General features: G+C 46.6%; 1 protein-coding gene across 1 annotated transcript in view; it reads right to left on the bottom strand.

The window, feature by feature from the left end:
* Window positions 1-11,683, bottom strand: part of PSME4 (proteasome activator subunit 4) — a 228,326-nt gene extending 216,643 nt beyond the window's left edge. The window contains exon 1 of the mRNA XM_069768879.1: window positions 11,327-11,683. Coding sequence (XP_069624980.1) covers window positions 11,327-11,529 — 203 coding nt within the window. The 5' untranslated portion in view covers window positions 11,530-11,683. The remainder of the gene's footprint in view (window positions 1-11,326) is intronic.
* Between the last annotated feature and the right edge of the window lie 6,617 nt (window positions 11,684-18,300).

The following is an 18,300-nucleotide window of genomic DNA, read 5'->3' as shown; positions in this document are numbered from 1 at the left end:
TGTGTCCTGAATTGACCGCGGCTCTTTAGGAGTTTCTACCCCAATAGTTGCTCTAACGAGTTTGAGCAATTTCCCAATCTCTTCTGACTGGAAATAAGGGTGGCCATACTCCTCATCCGAGGAGTCTAGGTCTGAGACATCAGAGGGGGTTAATATTCCCGGCTCATCCCCTGATTCTATGGCCGACCCTTGTTCACTTGTTGGGGCAGGGGGAGGTGGGGTTCCCTTCGCTGTATGATGTTTCAGCTGCTCCTTTACTGTCAATTTGACTTCTTCCCGTATTATTGTTTTAATATTCTGTAATAGGGAAGAAGATTCTTCTGCAACTGTCTTGTCAATACAAGGCTGGCAGATTTTCTTGCTGTATAGGCTAGGGAGTGTGTCTTTGCATAGGGCACAGACCCTATTTTTTGCTTGGATGTGGCTTTCCTCCCCTAAAAAACATGTAGTGTACAGTGTATCAGTAACATAGTAACATAGTAACATAGTTAGTAAGGCCGAAAAAAGACATTTGCCCATCATAATAAATCCCCAGATCTACGTCCTTCTACAGAACCTAATAATTGTATGATACAATATTGTTCTGCTCCAGGAAGACATCCAGGCCTCTCTTGAACCCCTCGACTGAGTTTGCCATCACCACCTCCTCAGGCAAGCAATTCCAGATTCTCACTGCCCTAACAGTAAAGAATCCTCTTCTATGTTGGTGGAAAAACCTTCTCTCCTCCAGACGCAAAGAATGCCCCCTTGTGCCCGTCACCTTCCTTGGTATAAACAGATCCTCAGCGAGATATTGAGTAAGTGTGGTTTTGCCTTACAAAGGCACTCACCCCTCCAGGACCCTGCATACCGCAGTAGCTTGTGCCTCCTCAGATATCTTCGCAGGCAACATTGGTGTATCTGGATCCATCGCTGGTTCGGTCATCTTAGTAGGCAGATTGCTTGCTGTGAAGGACCAGCGATTCCCTTGGTTGCTGTATTTTATATTAGGAGAGGTGTGCACGCCTCTGGATCAAACTTCCACCCGGAAGTGTCCAGCACACCGGCTCCCTCTGCATGTGACGTCACTTCCGCGCGACCGGAAGTCGTCATCCTTAACCTCAGCGCCAGCGTCGGTGAAGGACACGCCCCTAAACCCCGGACCAGCCTCCTGCACAGAGCGGTGGCCGGGGAGTCCAGCAAGGGGGAAAGAAGGCACGGACACGGCAGCCTCTTCAACCGGACAGCACCGCACACGATGCCGCCGAGTATGGCTGGCCCCCCCCCGCGGACCTCGGCCTCCGGACCGGAATCATCAGAGGGGGATCCCTCCGGAGGTAGGAGCTCTGCGACAGGCATCCACCTGCAGGAACAGGAAACCAAACTGAGGAGAGAGGGGCCGCCCCATTCTTTTATCTCTGCTACAGGTTTCCTGTTCCTGGGGGCAGATGCCATCTCACGTGTGGTGCTGTCATGGTGAAGGGAAAAGTATATATCCGGTTTTGCACTGTGAAGGGCGGACGCACGGCGTGCCACCGAGGCAGAGGATGGGTGCAAGGCTAGTCGTACAGACAACTTTTTTAGGAGAACGAAAGTGAGATGACGATAAGTGCAATGAAAAAAAGGACAGAACATTTTGTCACGTCAGGACATTAATTAAAAAAAAAAAAAAAAAAGAAACATAACATCTGGTCCTTAGAAGGTCTTAAAATTATGCAAATCCAACATTGGATCCGAAATACCACATGACAAAATTACACCTCGTCATTAATTACCAAAAACCTCGGCCAAAACGCAGAAGTAGAGTGAAAAATTAAGTACACCCCACAAATCAATAATATGCAGAACCATCTTTAGCAACAATAAAGTCATATTGATCATTTTACTATAGCGCCATTTATTCCATGGAGCTTTACATGTGAAAAGGGGTATACATAATAAACAACAAGTACAATAATCTAAAACGAGTCACCGACTGGTACAGCAGGAGAGAGGACCCTGCCCACGAGGGCTCACAATCTACAAATCACTCTTACATCATTCTGGTGGACTTAAAGGCCCCTTCTTTACAACTGTTGCTTAAGGTCACTGAGGTGTGTGCGCATTCTTTTATGTGCTGCTCTCCGAAGTCCCGCCACAGAATTTCAATTGGGTTGAAGTCTGGACTTTGATGTGGCCGTTACAACCCACTGCATTACCTTTATCATTGTCATTTTTCCGTCATTTAATGGACTCCTTTCTATTTCTGTCTTATTGCATGACTTAGGCTGGTTTCACATTTGCGTTTTTTGCCGCTGCGTTTTAGCGCAAAAAAAGCATGCGTTTTTTTCTATACTTAACATTAAAAATGCATGCTTTTATTGCATGCGTTTTGACGATGCATGCGTCGTTTCTATGCTTGCGTTTTGTTGCGGAAATGCAACATGTAGCAATTTCTAGAGGCTTTTTTTGCGGCAAAAAAACGTATTGCTGTCTATGTAAACGCATGCGTTTTTAAGCACATGCGTTTGCTTGCGTTTTTAAACGCATGCGTTTTAATAGAAAAACAAGAATACACACTGATAAGCCACCCCCCAACCCTAAAGGGATCCTAACCCTAACGGGATCCTAACCCTAACCCTAGGGATCCTAACCCTAGGGATCCTAACCCTAACCCTAGGGATCCTAACCCTAACCCTAGGGATCCTAACCCTAACCCTAGGGATCCTAACCCTAACCCTAGGGATCCTAACCCTAGGGATCCTAACCCTAGGGATCCTAACCCTAGGGATCCTAACCCTAGGGATCCTAACCCTAGGGATCCTAACCCTAGGGATCCTAACCCTAGGGATCCTAACCCTAGGGATCCTAACCCTAGGGATCCTAACCATAGCTATTTCTGTTTAAAGTGGGTTTTCTAGTTGATTTTGATGATTGGCAGCTGTCACACACTTCTCATCATGCGTTTCAAAAAGGCAAATGCAGGAAAAAAACGCATGTAAACGCCGAGATTTTTTACATGCAAAAACGCATGCGTCAAAAAACGCAGCGTTTGCACGCGTTTACATGCGTTTTTTTTCACCACCTGCGTTTGCGTTTAAAATGCTGCGTTTTTAAACGCAAATGTGAAACTAGCCTTAGGCTACTTTCACACTAACATACAATGCATCTGCTGCCCCATTGTAAGGTTTGGGGAGGAGGGGGCGAAGTTCCAGCCGCGCATGCGTGGTCGGAAATGGCGGACATGACGCACAAAAAAAGTTACATGTAACACTTTTTTGTGCCGACGGTCCGCCAAAACACGACGCATCCGTCGCACAACAGATGCGACGTGTGGCCATACGTCGCAATGCGTCGGCTAATGCAAGTCTATGGAAAAAAAACCCATCCTGCGGCCAACTTTGCAAGATGCGTTTTTCTCCAAAACGACGCATTGCGACGTACGTCACACAACGCTAGTGTGAAAGTAGCCTAGAGGTACCTTCACACAACGATTTCGTTAACGATATCGTTGCTTTTTGTGACGTAGCAACGATATCGTTAACGAAATCGTTATGCGTGACAGCGACCAACGATCAGGCCCCTGCTGGGAGATCGTTGGTCGCTGGGAATGATCAGGACCTTTTTTTGGTCGCTGATCACCCGCTGTCATCGCTGAATCGGCGTGTGTGACGCCAATCCAGCGATGTGTTCACTGGTAACCAGGGTAAATATCGAGTTACTAAGCGCAGGGCCGCGCTTAGTAACCCGATGTTTACCCTGGTTACCATTGTAAAAGTTAAAAAAAAAAAAACAGTACATACTCACATTCCGGTGTCTGTCACTTCCCCCGACGTCAGCTTCCCGCACTGACTGTGCAGGGAAGCTGACGCCAGGGGACGTGACAGACACCGGAATGTAAGTATGTACTGTTTGTTTTTTTTAACTTTTACAATGTATGGAGTCCCAGAATGAGGGAGATTGACAGTCATCTTGTGTTTCTTCCATTTTCTAATTGTGCCAACAGTTGATGCTTTCTCACCAAGCTGTTTGCCTATTGCCATGTAGTCCGTCCCAGCCTTGAGCAGGTCTACAATTTTGTCCCTGTTGTCCTTAGAGCTCTCTTTGGTCTTGGCCATGGTGGGGAGGTTGGAGTGTGATTGATTGTGTGGACAGGTGTCATTTAAAAAAAGGTAACACGTTCAAACAGGTGCAATTAATACAGGTAATGAGTGCAGAGGAGGACGGCTTCTTCAAGCAAAACTATCAGGTCTGTGAGCCAGAATTCTTGCTGGTTGGTCGGTGATCAAATACTTACCATATTCCATGCAATAAAATGCAATTTAATTATTTAAAAATCATTCAATGTGATATTCTGTTTTTTATTCTTAGATTCTGTCTCTCACAGTTGAAGTGTACCTACGATAAAAATTACATATCCTCTCCAATATTTAATGTTCCCCACTGTATACTCCCCTTCGGTGCTATTCCAGCAGTTTTGGCACTCGCGTTCCCGCCGCTCACGTGAGGCTGTTACGCCATGTGAGACCTGCACCCAATCAGCACTGGCATCACGGTCCGGATATATCAAACATCAGGACTGCGACACCATTAATCATTGCTCGATCTGTCCCCAGAGCAAGTTTGTGGGACCATCACTGGGAAGATTGTCTATGGTCCTGAATGCTTAACACTTGTGACTCATTTTTGTTACTATAGAACAGACTCCAGATTGTTGGAAATGATCGAAAAAGCAAATAAAAATTACGGTAATCAAAAATCTTCCCAGACTGATGGGCAGCAATAATCACTTCCTAACATCATTGATGGTATCTGGTGAGCACATGCCTGAATGCTCTAGATATGCAAACTGCTGCTACTTTATCCCCTTTAGGCCTGATTGTTTTTTGTTTGTTTGTTTTTTTACTGATGAGAGGGAGAAGAAAAAAAAAAAAAGGTTTCTCTAGCTTCTGCCATCAACTAGTGAGAAATGGACAGCACATGGATGACATCTGAACACTGTCAGATTTTTTCACTGAAATGTTTCCATGATTTTGCATGGGCCACTTGACATGCGAGAGTTTCCTATGGGGCTGCATACATACGGTTTCTGAGCAGGCTGGTTACCACAGCCCAATGTTTGGCTCCAAAAACAGCTACAACAGTTTGTTCTGACCCATCACCAGTGAGGCCGAATTGAGAGATTAAGCGTTCCAAAAGTACGATCGCTCGGACAAAAGAATGCACACTTGTGAGCAAAACAATTCTGCTTATTCTTCTGTGAATGCTTCTTCTTAGACCATTTACAGACAATGTGACTTCCATTTAGGAATTGCTCACACCGCCCCGTTACCCAGATCATAATGACTTTATCCATCATGTACCGATAACAGTTTTTGCAGAACCTCATAACATTGCATATGAGAAGTATTACATGAAGTATGAAAACCTTGATAATGAGTTTTAATGCTGGTTAATACTAAAAGTGTAGAACAGAGGAAAGAAAACATTAACCCTTCTATATCAGATATGAGTGTTATTCATTTAAAAAAAAAAAAAAATCAATGTGTAAACGAGCCTTAATTCCTATGGAAAAAGAGTAAGAGTATACCTGAAAAAAAAAAAAACTTGTACACTGCTTTCTGCATTTTGGTGTAGTTCTTGTCAAATAATGACACTAATTTGTCATGTGCTGCTCATCGGAGGTTGTTTTTACCCAATTACCCTTACCAACCTCTGCCATACTAGTAACCCCTGCTTTGAGGTGGGCTCCGGCGGTGAGCCCGCATCAAAGCTGGAACATGTCAGCTGTTTTGAACAGCTGACATGTGCCCGCAATAGCGGCGGGTGGAATCGCGATCCACCTGCCACTATTAACTTGTTAAATTCCGCTGTCAAACGCTGACAGGGGCATTTAACCAGCGCTTCTGGCCCTCGGGCCAGAAATGAGAGCATCGCTGATCCCTGTCATGTGATCGGGGGTCAGCATAACAACCAGAGGTCTCCTTGAGAGCTCTATGGTTGTTGATGCTGGATTGCTATGAGCGCCACCCTGTGGTCGGCGCTCATAGCAATGCAGTAAATGTACTACATAGGAGTGATCTGAGCTTCACTCCTATGCAGCAGAGCCGATCAGGCAATGCCAGCTTCTAGCCTCCCATGGAGGATATTGAAGCATGGCAGAAGTTTAAAAAAAAAAAAAAAATTCACCACCCTTTCGCCCCATTCAAAAAACCCAAAAAACTCAAACCTACACATATTTGGTATCGCCGCATTCAGAATCGCCCCCCAAAAAAAAGGATTAACCTGACCGCTAAACGATGTAGCAAGAAAAAGTAATTTTACATGCCAGAATTACTTTTTTTGGTTGCGACATTGCATTAAACTGCAATAACGGACAATCAAAAAAACGTATCTGCAGCAAAATTATATTAAACAAGTCAGCTCAGCGCACAAAAAAAAATAAGCCCTCACCCAACCCCAGATCACGAAAAATGGAGATGCTATCGGTATTGGAAAATTGTGCAATTTATTTTTTTTTAGCAAAGTTTGGAATTTTTTTTTTTACCACTTAGATAAAGCATAACCTAGACATGTTTGGTGTCTATGAACTTGTAATGACCTAGAGAATCAAAAATGACAGGTCAGTTTTAGCATTTAGTGAACCTAGCAAAAAATCCAAACAAAAAAACAAGTGTGGGATTGCACTTTTTTTGCAATTTCACTGCACTTGGAATTTTTTTCCCCCATTTTCTAGTACAAGACATGGTAAAACCAATGCTGTCGTTCAAAAGTACAACTTGTCCCACAAAAAATAAACCATGGCCATATTGACGGAAAAATAAAAAAAGTTATGGCTCTGGGAAGGAGGGGAGCGAAAAACGGAAACGTAAAACCAAAAAAAACTGGGGTCATGAAGGGGTTAAGACCTTGAAATAACCATTTTTTTCACATTCAAAGAGGGTGTGCTTAGTTTCTCTCATGACTGCATGTACTACTAACATCTACAGTTATCTATGCAAATAGACGCTAGAGAAATAAAACTGGGATACATTCTCTTTTCCGTCTCACATAAATCTTCACTCTAAACTAGGCTACATGCGTGCATATATCTGAATAAATGAACATAAATGACAGTGGGGAGAGACTGACACCCAATGGTGCACCATGCAAGCACTTGTACTGGAAAGCTTTCCTACATAAGGTAAAAAAAAAAAAAAACCTCTTGGCACAAACACAAAAAGTAAATCAAACATGACAGTGCACAATGTGCGGCATCCAGAGCTAATATACACACAGTATATCCACAGGCCGGGATCATCTGACTGTGAGGTTATACTCCGGGGATAGATAACACTGTCACAATATACTGTACAATGGCCTACACCTCCGCAGACACATTGCAAAGTCATTCAATGATTGCAACAGAACTAGAACATGTCCTGGATTTAGTAAATAGGGATAAATGTTTTCCAAGAGGAACAGGATCCTCCGTAAACAAGAGATCTAATAATACTAGATGTGTATAAACACAATGACATCGTAGCAACAGGAGGAACGACAGCACAGAGGTCACCCCATGTGTGTCACATACATACAGCGTCAGCCACCGATTGAACCACATAACAGGAGGAAGATGTGACCTTATACATGGAGACAAGGTAACATTCAGAGCCACAGATCCTCCAGGATGAGCACAGATACTGGCAGCACAGTCTGTATTCTCCTCTAGAGGTCACATTAACCTGAAAGTAATTTATACTATAGAGGAACATCCATCACACGGAGACTAAAATATCCAGCCAATACCAAAGAGAGGGTGCACTTCTACAGGAGACAGACAATAGGGTGCCAACAGCGAGCGGTGGAACGTGACATAAAGGTGTCTGATGTTCTGCACAGAATATAGAAGAATATGAGAACATTCCACATCCCCAGTAAATAGAAGTCCTTGAGATGTCCTTATCGGGTCAGTGTGTTCAGTTTCTGATACAAGGAAAGCGGAATGTGACAACAAATATAATCCAGACCCCATAGATGTCAACCAGAATTAAGAAGACAGAGTATGCCATTAAAGGGGGTTGTCCATTGTATAATATTGATGAGGATAGGTCATCAATAGCGAATTGGTTAGTCAGACACCGCAGCTAATCAGCCGTTATCAACTCCGGCAAAGACCAGATGAAAACTGAACGGAGTGTAAGATCGTTGCTCAGTCGCACCGTTTATTGCCCAGATCTGCAGATCAGCTCCTATTCAGTGCCCGTGTCTTCTACCTTGCATTAACACATTGCTGAATGTTCCAGTCCTGAAAACTGCCAAAGCTTCATGGATGCAGGGACTGGAAGAAAGTCTCTCGACTTGAACTCCACAGCCTCAGATAAGCCCATGAAACTACCAAGATCGGGTCAAGAGACCTACGGCATATGTACCTTTATGTGGGCATCTGCCGTGGGTCTCTTGACCCGATCTTGGTAGTCTGCATCCATGAAGTCTGGGCTTCTGTCTGAACCCAGAATCAGACATGCTGATGGAGCCATAGCCTTCAATTAGGCAGTCCAAAACATGCAACTTTGGCCTCCCTTTGACTTTTCTAGAGGTGTCCATCTTTTCAGCTGAACACAATCAGTACGTAAGGACTGTATCAAGGCAACACCTTCTCTAAATAAGAGAAATTAGGTCGCAAAGCTGATATCCCAGCTGTACTGCTGCAGGTGGGTGCGCATTTGTGGAATTACAGGTGTATTTAAATGACAGAGTGACCACAAAATCTATGTTTGCACTAAGTCCTCCAGAGAGGCAATAGTTATTTCACAGTCCGTATGAAGTACCAGAGCATATAGAAAAGAGGGTGTCCTAACTTTACTTTTTTACTCCTTTAACATTTACCCTTGGTAATTGTAAAACTAAGGGTGCCGTCTCACAGTGGCACTTGGGTCGCTACGACGGCACGATCCGTGACGCTCCAGCATCGCACCATTATCGCTCCAGCGTCGTAGACTGCTGTCACACTTCGCAATGCACGACGCTGGAGCGATAATTTCATGACGTGTTTGCGATGTAGAAGCTGTTGGTTACTATGCGCACATCGTATACAATATCGTGCACACCTTTGTTACACCATGCGATCATGCCGCCACAGTGGGACACTTGACGACTAAAGAAAGTTTCAAATGATCTGCTACGACGTACGATTCTCAGCGGGGTCCCTGATCGCAGGAGCGTGTCAGACACAGCGAGATCGTAAGTATATCGCTGGAGCGCCACGAATCGTGCCGTCGTAGCGATCAAAATGCCACTGTGTGACGGTACCCTAAGGGAAGCAAAAGATAACTACGGTAGATAAAACGCGCAACAATTTGACAGAAGAGGAAGATAAAGTGTCATACTACCTGCAAATTTCCATAAAGTGACCCCCTGTAGAAATGATAATGTCAGTCTATCACTAAGTCTCTTAGGCTACAAGCTAAAGATTATGATCAGTGGTACGCTGTATGCCATATTTGTTCTCTAGGAATCAAAATGCCTGAATAGTTCATTAGGGGTCCTAACAACCCATTTCGGCAGATGGTGAAGGCCAAGTTCAGACTGTCGATGGGATCTCCTGATGTGGAGCTAGTGTAGGGCTGGTTTACTTAGGGCTCTTTAACTGCCCATTATGAGCAAAATCCCGGATTAAACCTTGTATAGGTCCAACAATAGGGGCTGCACGGTGGCTCAGTGGTTGCCACTGTTGCTGGGATCTCTGGTTTGTTCCTACAGTCTAAAGACATGCCGATAGGAAATTTAGATGGAGAGTTCAATGGGGACAATGATGATAAATGCAATAAAAGCACTGCGGAATATGACGGCATAATAATATTACAATATATGAAGGTATACGGTGATTTGTAAGGTGCTCACATCAGGTGCATGATTGGAAGAGGCCAATGGCACCTCACTGTAGGACCGAGTTGGTATGAATCGATTCACATGTCCAAGTCCATCGGTCCTGTCAGTAATATCTGGACAGAAGCAGAGAGAACCTCCACTTACTGACGATATCCGCAACTCTACTTTTGATCAGTAGGCCTGGCGCAAAGTCATCTTTGCTGCAAGAGGCACTGACTAAAAGGAAGATCCGATGGCGGACGAGGGGGACATGGCGGACGAGGGGGACATGGCGGACGAGGGGGACATGGCGGACGAGGGGGACATGGCGGACGAGGGGGACATGGCGGACGAGGGGGACATGGCGGACGAGGGGGACATGGCGGACGAGGGGGACATGGCGGACGAGGGGGACATGGCGGACGAGGGGGACATGGCGGACGAGGGGGACATGGCGGACGAGGGGGACATGGCGGACGAGGGGGACATGGCGGACGAGGGGGACATGGCGGACGAGGGGGACATGGCGGACGAGGGGGACATGGCGGACGAGGGGGACATGGCGGACGAGGGGGACATGGCGGACGAGGGGGACATGGCGGACGAGGGGGACATGGCGGACGAGGGGGACATGGCGGACGAGGGGGACATGGCGGACGAGGGGGACATGGCGGACGAGGGGGACATGGCGGACGAGGGGGACATGGCGGACGAGGGGGACATGGCGGACGAGGGGGACATGGCGGACGAGGGGGACATGGCGGACGAGGGGGACATGGCGGACGAGGGGGACATGGCGGACGAGGGGGACATGGCGGACGAGGGGGACATGGCGGACGAGGGGGACATGGCGGACGAGGGGGACATGGCGGACGAGGGGGACATGGCGGACGAGGGGGACATGGCGGACGAGGGGGACATGGCGGACGAGGGGGACATGGCGGACGAGGGGGACATGGCGGACGAGGGGGACATGGCGGACGAGGGGGACATGGCGGACGAGGGGGACATGGCGGACGAGGGGGACATGGCGGACGAGGGGGACATGGCGGACGAGGGGGACATGGCGGACGAGGGGGACATGGCGGACGAGGGGGACATGGCGGACGAGGGGGACATGGCGGACGAGGGGGACATGGCGGACGAGGCGGACCTCCCTCTACCGTCCAGTGGTCAGAGATTACGTTTGAGGCCGAGTCGATTCCCACCAACTCTAATGGAAAGAATATATATGTACGACACAACGGGGACACCGGCAATGAGGCGATCGCACACGCTGGGCGTAAACTGGAAAAGATTGCATTTTGATTACAACTCTGAAGCTCTTTGCAGGCTTATGGAAGAGGCAGAACCTCCGCCATCTTTTTGGTTGTCATGTGCATCAGACACAGGACAGATCTGGCACTTTGAGGACCGCTCGGCCAAAATGACAGCGGTGACGGTCCAGACACGCACCATGTGAACAGCTGCGGCCATGAGGGAGGCACCGCACACAATGACAGGACAATCCAGCACTCACGTGTTCAGCTTTCTGCTCCAGAACAGCACCCCGGGCCACAGCTCCCGCAGGTGCACGGCCCGGCCCAGGCTGCTCTTGATCTGTGCCAGCAGCTCGTTAGACTCCCGGTCCAGGCGCTCCGCATAGGGCAGCAGGCGGTTGTACACGATCTCCTTCTGGGGTCTGAAGCCCAGCTGCTCCGCTCTCTCCTCCCTGGTGCCCATGACTGGACTCCCCGCCGCCGCTGCTGCCGTTCTCCTCCCGCTGCTGCTGCTGCTGAGGGTCACTACCGCGCCGGCCTCTGACTTGCACTCCTCTCCCAACTCTCCTCACTCAGTCTGCCGGTGACGAAGCAGCTGAAGGGAGGGCAAAGACGTCACCCTGAAGGGCTTCACGACGTCACTTCCGCCCCTTTCCGCAATTCGGTTGGTGCCGTCACGCTGGAATGTGTCACGTGACTGGTGGGGGCGCCGCTGGAGGAGTGGTCCCAGCCCTCACACTCGGGGGCCGCTGGAGGAGTGGTCCCAGCCCTCACACTCGGGGGCCGCTGGAGGAGTGGTCCCAGCCCTCACACTCGGGGGCCGCTGAGCTGCTGCACGGAGCAATGGCTGCTAGCTTTCCTGTTACTTTTAACCCCTTCATGGTCTTACTATTTTCTGTTTTTGCCCTTTTGTTTTTTGCTCCCTTACTTTTTTATTGTTCCGCCCCCATAGCCGTGTGAGGACTTGTTTTACTTTTGAAGGGCACTACTGATTTTACCTTAGCGTGTACTGGAAAACGGGAAAAAAATTCCAAGTGCGGTGATATTGCAAAAAAAGTGCAATTCCACAATTATTATTTGTTTTTTTGTTTACCGTGTTCACTAAATGTTAAAACTGACGTGGCGTTATGATTGCCCGGGGCAGTACGAGCTCGCAGGTACCAAACGTTGTTGTTGTTGTTTTTTTAATTTAATTAGTGAAAAATAAAATGAGAAGTTTGTAAGAAAAGAAATCCACTTATGTCGCCATTTTCTTCACCCCCAAAGCGTCTCCGTTTTTCGGGGTCTGGGGCTGTGTAGGGGCTTATTTTTGGTGCCCTGAGCTGATGTGTTTATTGATACCATTTTGATATGGGTATTATCTTTTGATCGCCCGTTATTGCATTTTAATGCAATGTTGCTGCAGCCAAAAAAAGTAATTTTGCTGTTTAGATTTTTTTCTCGTTATTCTGTTTACCGGTCGTAATAATTGTTTTTGGACTTTGAATTTCTGAATGCAGCAGTGCCAAATATGTTTATTATTTTTTTTTCTATAAGGCGAAAGGGGTGCTTTCAACTTTTGTGTTTTTTTTTTAAAATATTTATTAAAAAAACTATTTTTTACTGACTTCAATAGTCCCCTTAGGAGACTTGAAGCTGCGATCGTCCCATCGGCCGTGCAGCACTGCTATCTATAGCGCAAATCACAATCTCCTATGAATGCCAGCGTTTGCAGGAGATTCACAGTGAAAGGTATGAGGGTCTTCTGCAGTCCCCCGGCTGTCATGACAGTCTAGTGGCGCCCCCCAATAACGTCAGAGGCACCGATATGCGGGACTTGTTACGTTTTTCCAGCCTGCACGTATTAAATGCCGCTGTCAGTGATTGACAGCAGCATTTAACTAGTTAACAGCCGCCGGTGAATCTCTTAGGCTACTTTCACACTTGCATTGTGTGACATACGTCGCAATGCGTCGTTTTGGAGAAAATCCTGCAAAGTTGCCCGCAGGATGTGTTTTTTCTCCATAGACTTGCATTAGCCGACACATTGCGACGTATGGCCACGTGCGACAGATGCGTCGTGTTTTGGCGGACACTCGGCCCAAAAAAAGTTACATGTAACGGTTTTTGTGCGTACTCCGCCCCCTCCTCCCCGGACATTACAATGGGGCAGCGGATACGTTGTGAAAAACTGCATCCGCTGCCCCCGTTGTTCATTTTTTTCACAACCTACGTCGGTACGTCGGGCCGACGCAAGTGTGAAAGTAGCCTTAGAGGCACTTGATGGCTGATTAAATCAGCCAGCAACTTCAGGAAAAGACATGGGCTCGGCGTGGAAGCCCGCATCAAAGGCAGGGACACAACTTTTGACGTACCAATACGTCAATGTTCGTGAAGGGGTTAAATTAAAAGTTTTGAACGATACCAACAAACCCACACCGATAGCTAAATGGTCCTGTATATAGGACTGCATAAATACAAAATCTCTAATAGGGCCATCATTTATCATGGGCCTGGGACAAAATAACCATTTAGACCTCCCTAGACTCCATGGTCAAGGTGCAACTGCAACCCTTGCTCCATTATTGTTGTTACCCATTGGCTGCAGCAGTAATGTGCTGTCCCCCACTGGAAGAAGTGAGAACCTTTATTCATAATTAGTTTGACATTTGTTAAACTGAGGTGCAGGGTCTTAGGCCACGTTCCCACAATGAGCTTTTGGTGAGTTTTTGACGCTGCAGAATTGCTGAACCTATTGTTTAAATTAAGTTACTTGCTGTTTCTTTATTGTTTTTTTACCATAAGTTTTTATTGCATTTTTTACGCTGTATTTTTGTCTGTTTTTTTTTGCAAGTCATACTTTTAAATAAAGCTGCTTTGTTTTTGAACCTTTATGGTATTTGGATTTGGCAAAACTTAAAGGGAACCTGTCACCCCGAAAATCGCGGGTGAGGTAATCCCACCGGCATCAGGGGCTTATCTGCAGCATTCTATAATGCTGTAGATAAGCCCCCGATGTTACCTGAAAAAGGAGAAAAAGACGTTATATTATACTCACCCAGGGGCGGTCCCGCTGCTGGTCTGGTCAGATGGGCGTCTCCGGTCCGCTGCGGCGCCTCCTATCTTCTTTCCATGACGTCCTCTTCTGATCTTCGGCCACGGCTCCGGCGCAGGCGTACTTTGCTCTGCCCTGTTGAGGGCAGACAAAGTACTGCAGTGCGCAGGCGCCGAGCCTCTGACCTTTCCGGCGCCTGCGCACTGCTGTACTATCCTCTGCCCTCAACAGGGCAGAGCAAAGTACGCCTGCGCCGGAGCCGTGGCTGAAGATCAGAAGAGGACGTCATGGAAAGAAGATGGGAGGCGCCGCAGCGGACCGGAGACGCCCATCCGACCTGACCAGCAGCGGGACCGCCCCTGGGTAAGTATAATCTAACGTCTTTTTCTCCTTTTTCAGGTAACATCGGGGGCTTATCTACAGCATTATAGAATGCTGCAGATAAGCCCCTGATGCCGGTGGGATTACCTCACCCCCGATTTTCGGGGTGACAGGTTCCCTTTAAAGGGGTTGTCCACTAATAAGACAGCCCCTTTATCAAAATATTTGGCCCTCATAAAATAATAAAGCCTGTACTCACTTCCCGTGCCGGCACCGTTCCCGTGGTGTCAGCACTCGCTCTCCCCAGGGTCCTCATGCGGTGTTGTGACACGTGACGCCGGTGCCCAGTTAGAGCTGGAGTCACTGTTCCCGCCTTTGGACAAATCGATCATGAAGAGGAAGTCCAGGCTGCAGCTGATCTTTGACTTCCTCTTCTTGTTCGATTTGTCCAAAGTCAGGGACAGAGACGCCAGCGCTGATTGGGTGCCGACGTCACGTGTCACAACACCGCATCACAGCTCCGTGGAGAGCGAGTGCCAATAAGGCTTTATTATTTTATCGGGGCAAAATGTGAGGTATGAGAATGAATTGTCCAAGCAGTGGACAACTTCTTCAATATACTTAGGTGTGAATTACATGAATTTTCAATGCGTTTCCACCTCGGAAACGCACTAAAAATGCATGTGCGTATTTTACCGGCAAATTTTCAGCATGCAATGCAAGGCTATGGGGAAAACTGAGAGCGCCAGCAAGAGAAACAGACATGCTGCGGATTTGAAACCCGTGCCGCAGGTCAATTTACATTACGTAAACAAAGCAGGGCAGTGGACAGGAGATTGATTTTGACACAGAAAAAATCTGGATGGTCAAAAATGCACCAAGAGCTCATCATGGTAATGTATCCGACATTACTCCATGTCCTGTGAGGTTGTATGGACATTCCAATTGACTGCCAGATCTTTTGATAGACAGACTGGGTATACCACATATAATACACATATCTATCTCAACTAACAGTCCTTCTGAGGACTAATAGCTGCATAGCTATCACTGCTAGGCAGGCAGGCAGTGTATGTGGAGACTACAGTGCATATAGCAAAATGGTCCATTCCAGTTCTGTCTGCTTCTGCTGCTGCCTATCAGGCCGGTTTCACACGTCCAGATAATTCCGGTACCGGAGAAATCGGTACTGGAGTTATGTGTCCGTGTGCTCACGTGGCACACGTGCGGCAGCTGTGTGCCGCCTGAGGACCACACGGACCATGCAGGAGACGGCGCTACAGTAAGCGCTGTCCCCTGCTTTTGGTGCTGAAGCCGGCATTCATTCCTTCTCCCCAGCAGCGTTCGCTGGAGAGAAGGAATGAAAAATCAAGGTGTTTTTTAATTTTTTTAGTTAAAAATAAAGTTTGTGGGTCACCTGCCTTCCATCTCCTGTGCGCCCACCGGCTTGCCGAGAAATACTCACCCAGCTCCCGCGATGTCTCCTCTCAGCGGCCGCCGGCAGCTTGTCCTGTGTGAGCGGTCACGTGGTACCGCTTATTACAGTGAGGAATATGCGCATATTCCTCACTGTAATGAGCGGTACCACGTGACCGCTCACACAGGACAAGCTGCCGGCGGCCGCTGAGAGGAGACATCACTGGAGCTGGGTAAGTATTTTTCTGCAAGCTGGCGGGCGCACAGAGGATGGGAGGCGGGAAGTGTCCCACAAACTTTATTTTTAACTAAAAAAATAAAACCTTGATTTTTCATTCCTTCTCTCCAGCAAACGCTGCTGGGGAGAAGGAATGAATGCCGGCTTCAGCACCACACGCAGGGGGGACAGCGCTTACTGTAGCGCTGTCTCCTGCGGGCGGTACGTGCACACGGAGGAGAGTGCACACTGTTCTCCGTGTGCACGTATTGCAATACGTGCTGCCGGAGAAAAGCGGACATGTCTCCGTGTTTTGCACACGGTCCGTGAAAACACGGAGACATGTGCATAGACCCATTCATTTGAATGGGTCTACGTGTGTCAGTGTCTCCGGTACGTGAGAAAACTCAGTACACGTACCGGAGACACTGATGTGTGAAAGAGGCCTCACAGATATTTATAGCCATAGCCCCAGATATCAGGGGCCAGGAATATTTTTTTTTATCTTAATCTTGATTATTTGCTTTAAAAGTAATCCAGAGAACACCGTTTTTCTTCTCCATTTGCTTGTTGACACTGCAGAATATAGCCATATCCTTTCCATGTTACAGCATTAAAAACAGCTATTTTAACCCCTTAATGACCGCCAATACGTCTTTTAACTGACCTGAGATATAAGAGAATAGCCTCCCCATACAGATGACAATCCAGCATCTGTCGGTTGTACACTATAGCTGACAACTTGCTGCATCAGCCACGATCAGTATTTGCACCTTCTAAATCTGTTTAACCCCTTAGATGCTGCTGTCAATAGTGACTACATCATTATAAATGGATAACAGAGTATGGGGGCTTCTTCTTTGTCACAATTGGTGCCCGCAGATCATGATTTTGTTGTCCTGATGTTTGCCATGGTAATTCATGACCAAATAGCAGCCTTAGAGTCTGCCGGCTATAGTAATCTGTTTAGGAGTTAGAGACATTTAGGTGGCAAAAATACACATTTTCATTTCTGTCATACCACTTTGCATTAATTCCTGTAAAGCACCTGAAGGGTTAATAAACTACCTGACAGCAGTTTTCAATATGTTTAGGGGTGCTGTTTTTAAAATGGTATCACGTTTGTGGGTTTCCCAATATATGGGACCCCTAAAGTCACTTCAAACATGGATAAGTCCCTAAAAAAATAAATTTTGTAAATTTCTTTGAAAAAATGAAAAATTGCTGCTACATTTTTAAACCTCCTAAAATGCTAACAAAATAAAATAACATTTTACAAATGGTGCTGATGTAAAGCAGACATGTGGGAAATGTTATTTATTAATGGTTTGCTGTTGTATGACTATCTGGATTAAAGGGATAATCATTCAAATTTAGAAAATTGCTAATTTTTTAACATTTTTCTCAAATTTTTGATATTTTTTATAAATAAACACAGAAAAAGTTGAACAAAATTTACCATTATCATAAATTATAATGTGTCACGAAAAAACAATCTCAAAATCACTGGGATTTGTTGAAGCGTTGCAGAGTTATTACCACATAAAGTGACACTGGTCAGATTTCAAAAATTTGGCTCGGTCACTAAGGGGTTAAACTGGGGTTTGTCCGCCACACGGATCACTTATCAGTGTGGTCAAAATTGTGCCATTTTAGGCCTCAATTTAAATTTTGTTGCAGTATCTTAGGCAAGTTATTGACACCAGTTTGCTTTTAAAGAAAGTTACCAACAGGCCAGATATCTAAAACTGGGGTTTGTCCGAGACACGGATCGCATATCAGTGCGGTCAAAATTGTGCCATTTCAGACATCAATGTAAATTTTGTTGCAGTGTCTTAGACAAATTATTGACACCAGTTTGCTGGAAAAAAAATAGTTACCCGGAGGCCAGATATTTTACACTAGGGTTTGTCCACCACAAATCCACTGAAAGAAGAAAAAAGCACCACTCTATATAGTACCGCACACCACTCATAGGTATATATATATATAAAAAGGAAAACTTTATTGATGCAATAACATTAAAAACATTATAAAAACATCCCCACAAAAACCCAAGAGATCCTGCCGAAAATATCACTGGTCAAAACGTTCAAAAAAAAAGTACCTTCCCCTGATGAAGCCGTCCTGGTAACGGCGACACGCGTAGGGTTTATCCCCACGCTGATCCTTGCCGTCCTTTTTTCTTTCCCCGTGTGTGTGCCCATTTGTGGACTGGATCTTTTCATCTGGCATAGGCCGTTTGG

This window comes from Ranitomeya imitator, chromosome 5 (assembly GCF_032444005.1).
Source record: "Ranitomeya imitator isolate aRanImi1 chromosome 5, aRanImi1.pri, whole genome shotgun sequence".
Taxonomy (NCBI): Eukaryota; Metazoa; Chordata; class Amphibia; order Anura; family Dendrobatidae; genus Ranitomeya; species Ranitomeya imitator.
Note: the sequence above shows the minus strand (reverse complement) of the source record. Positions and strands in the feature narration are given on the sequence as shown.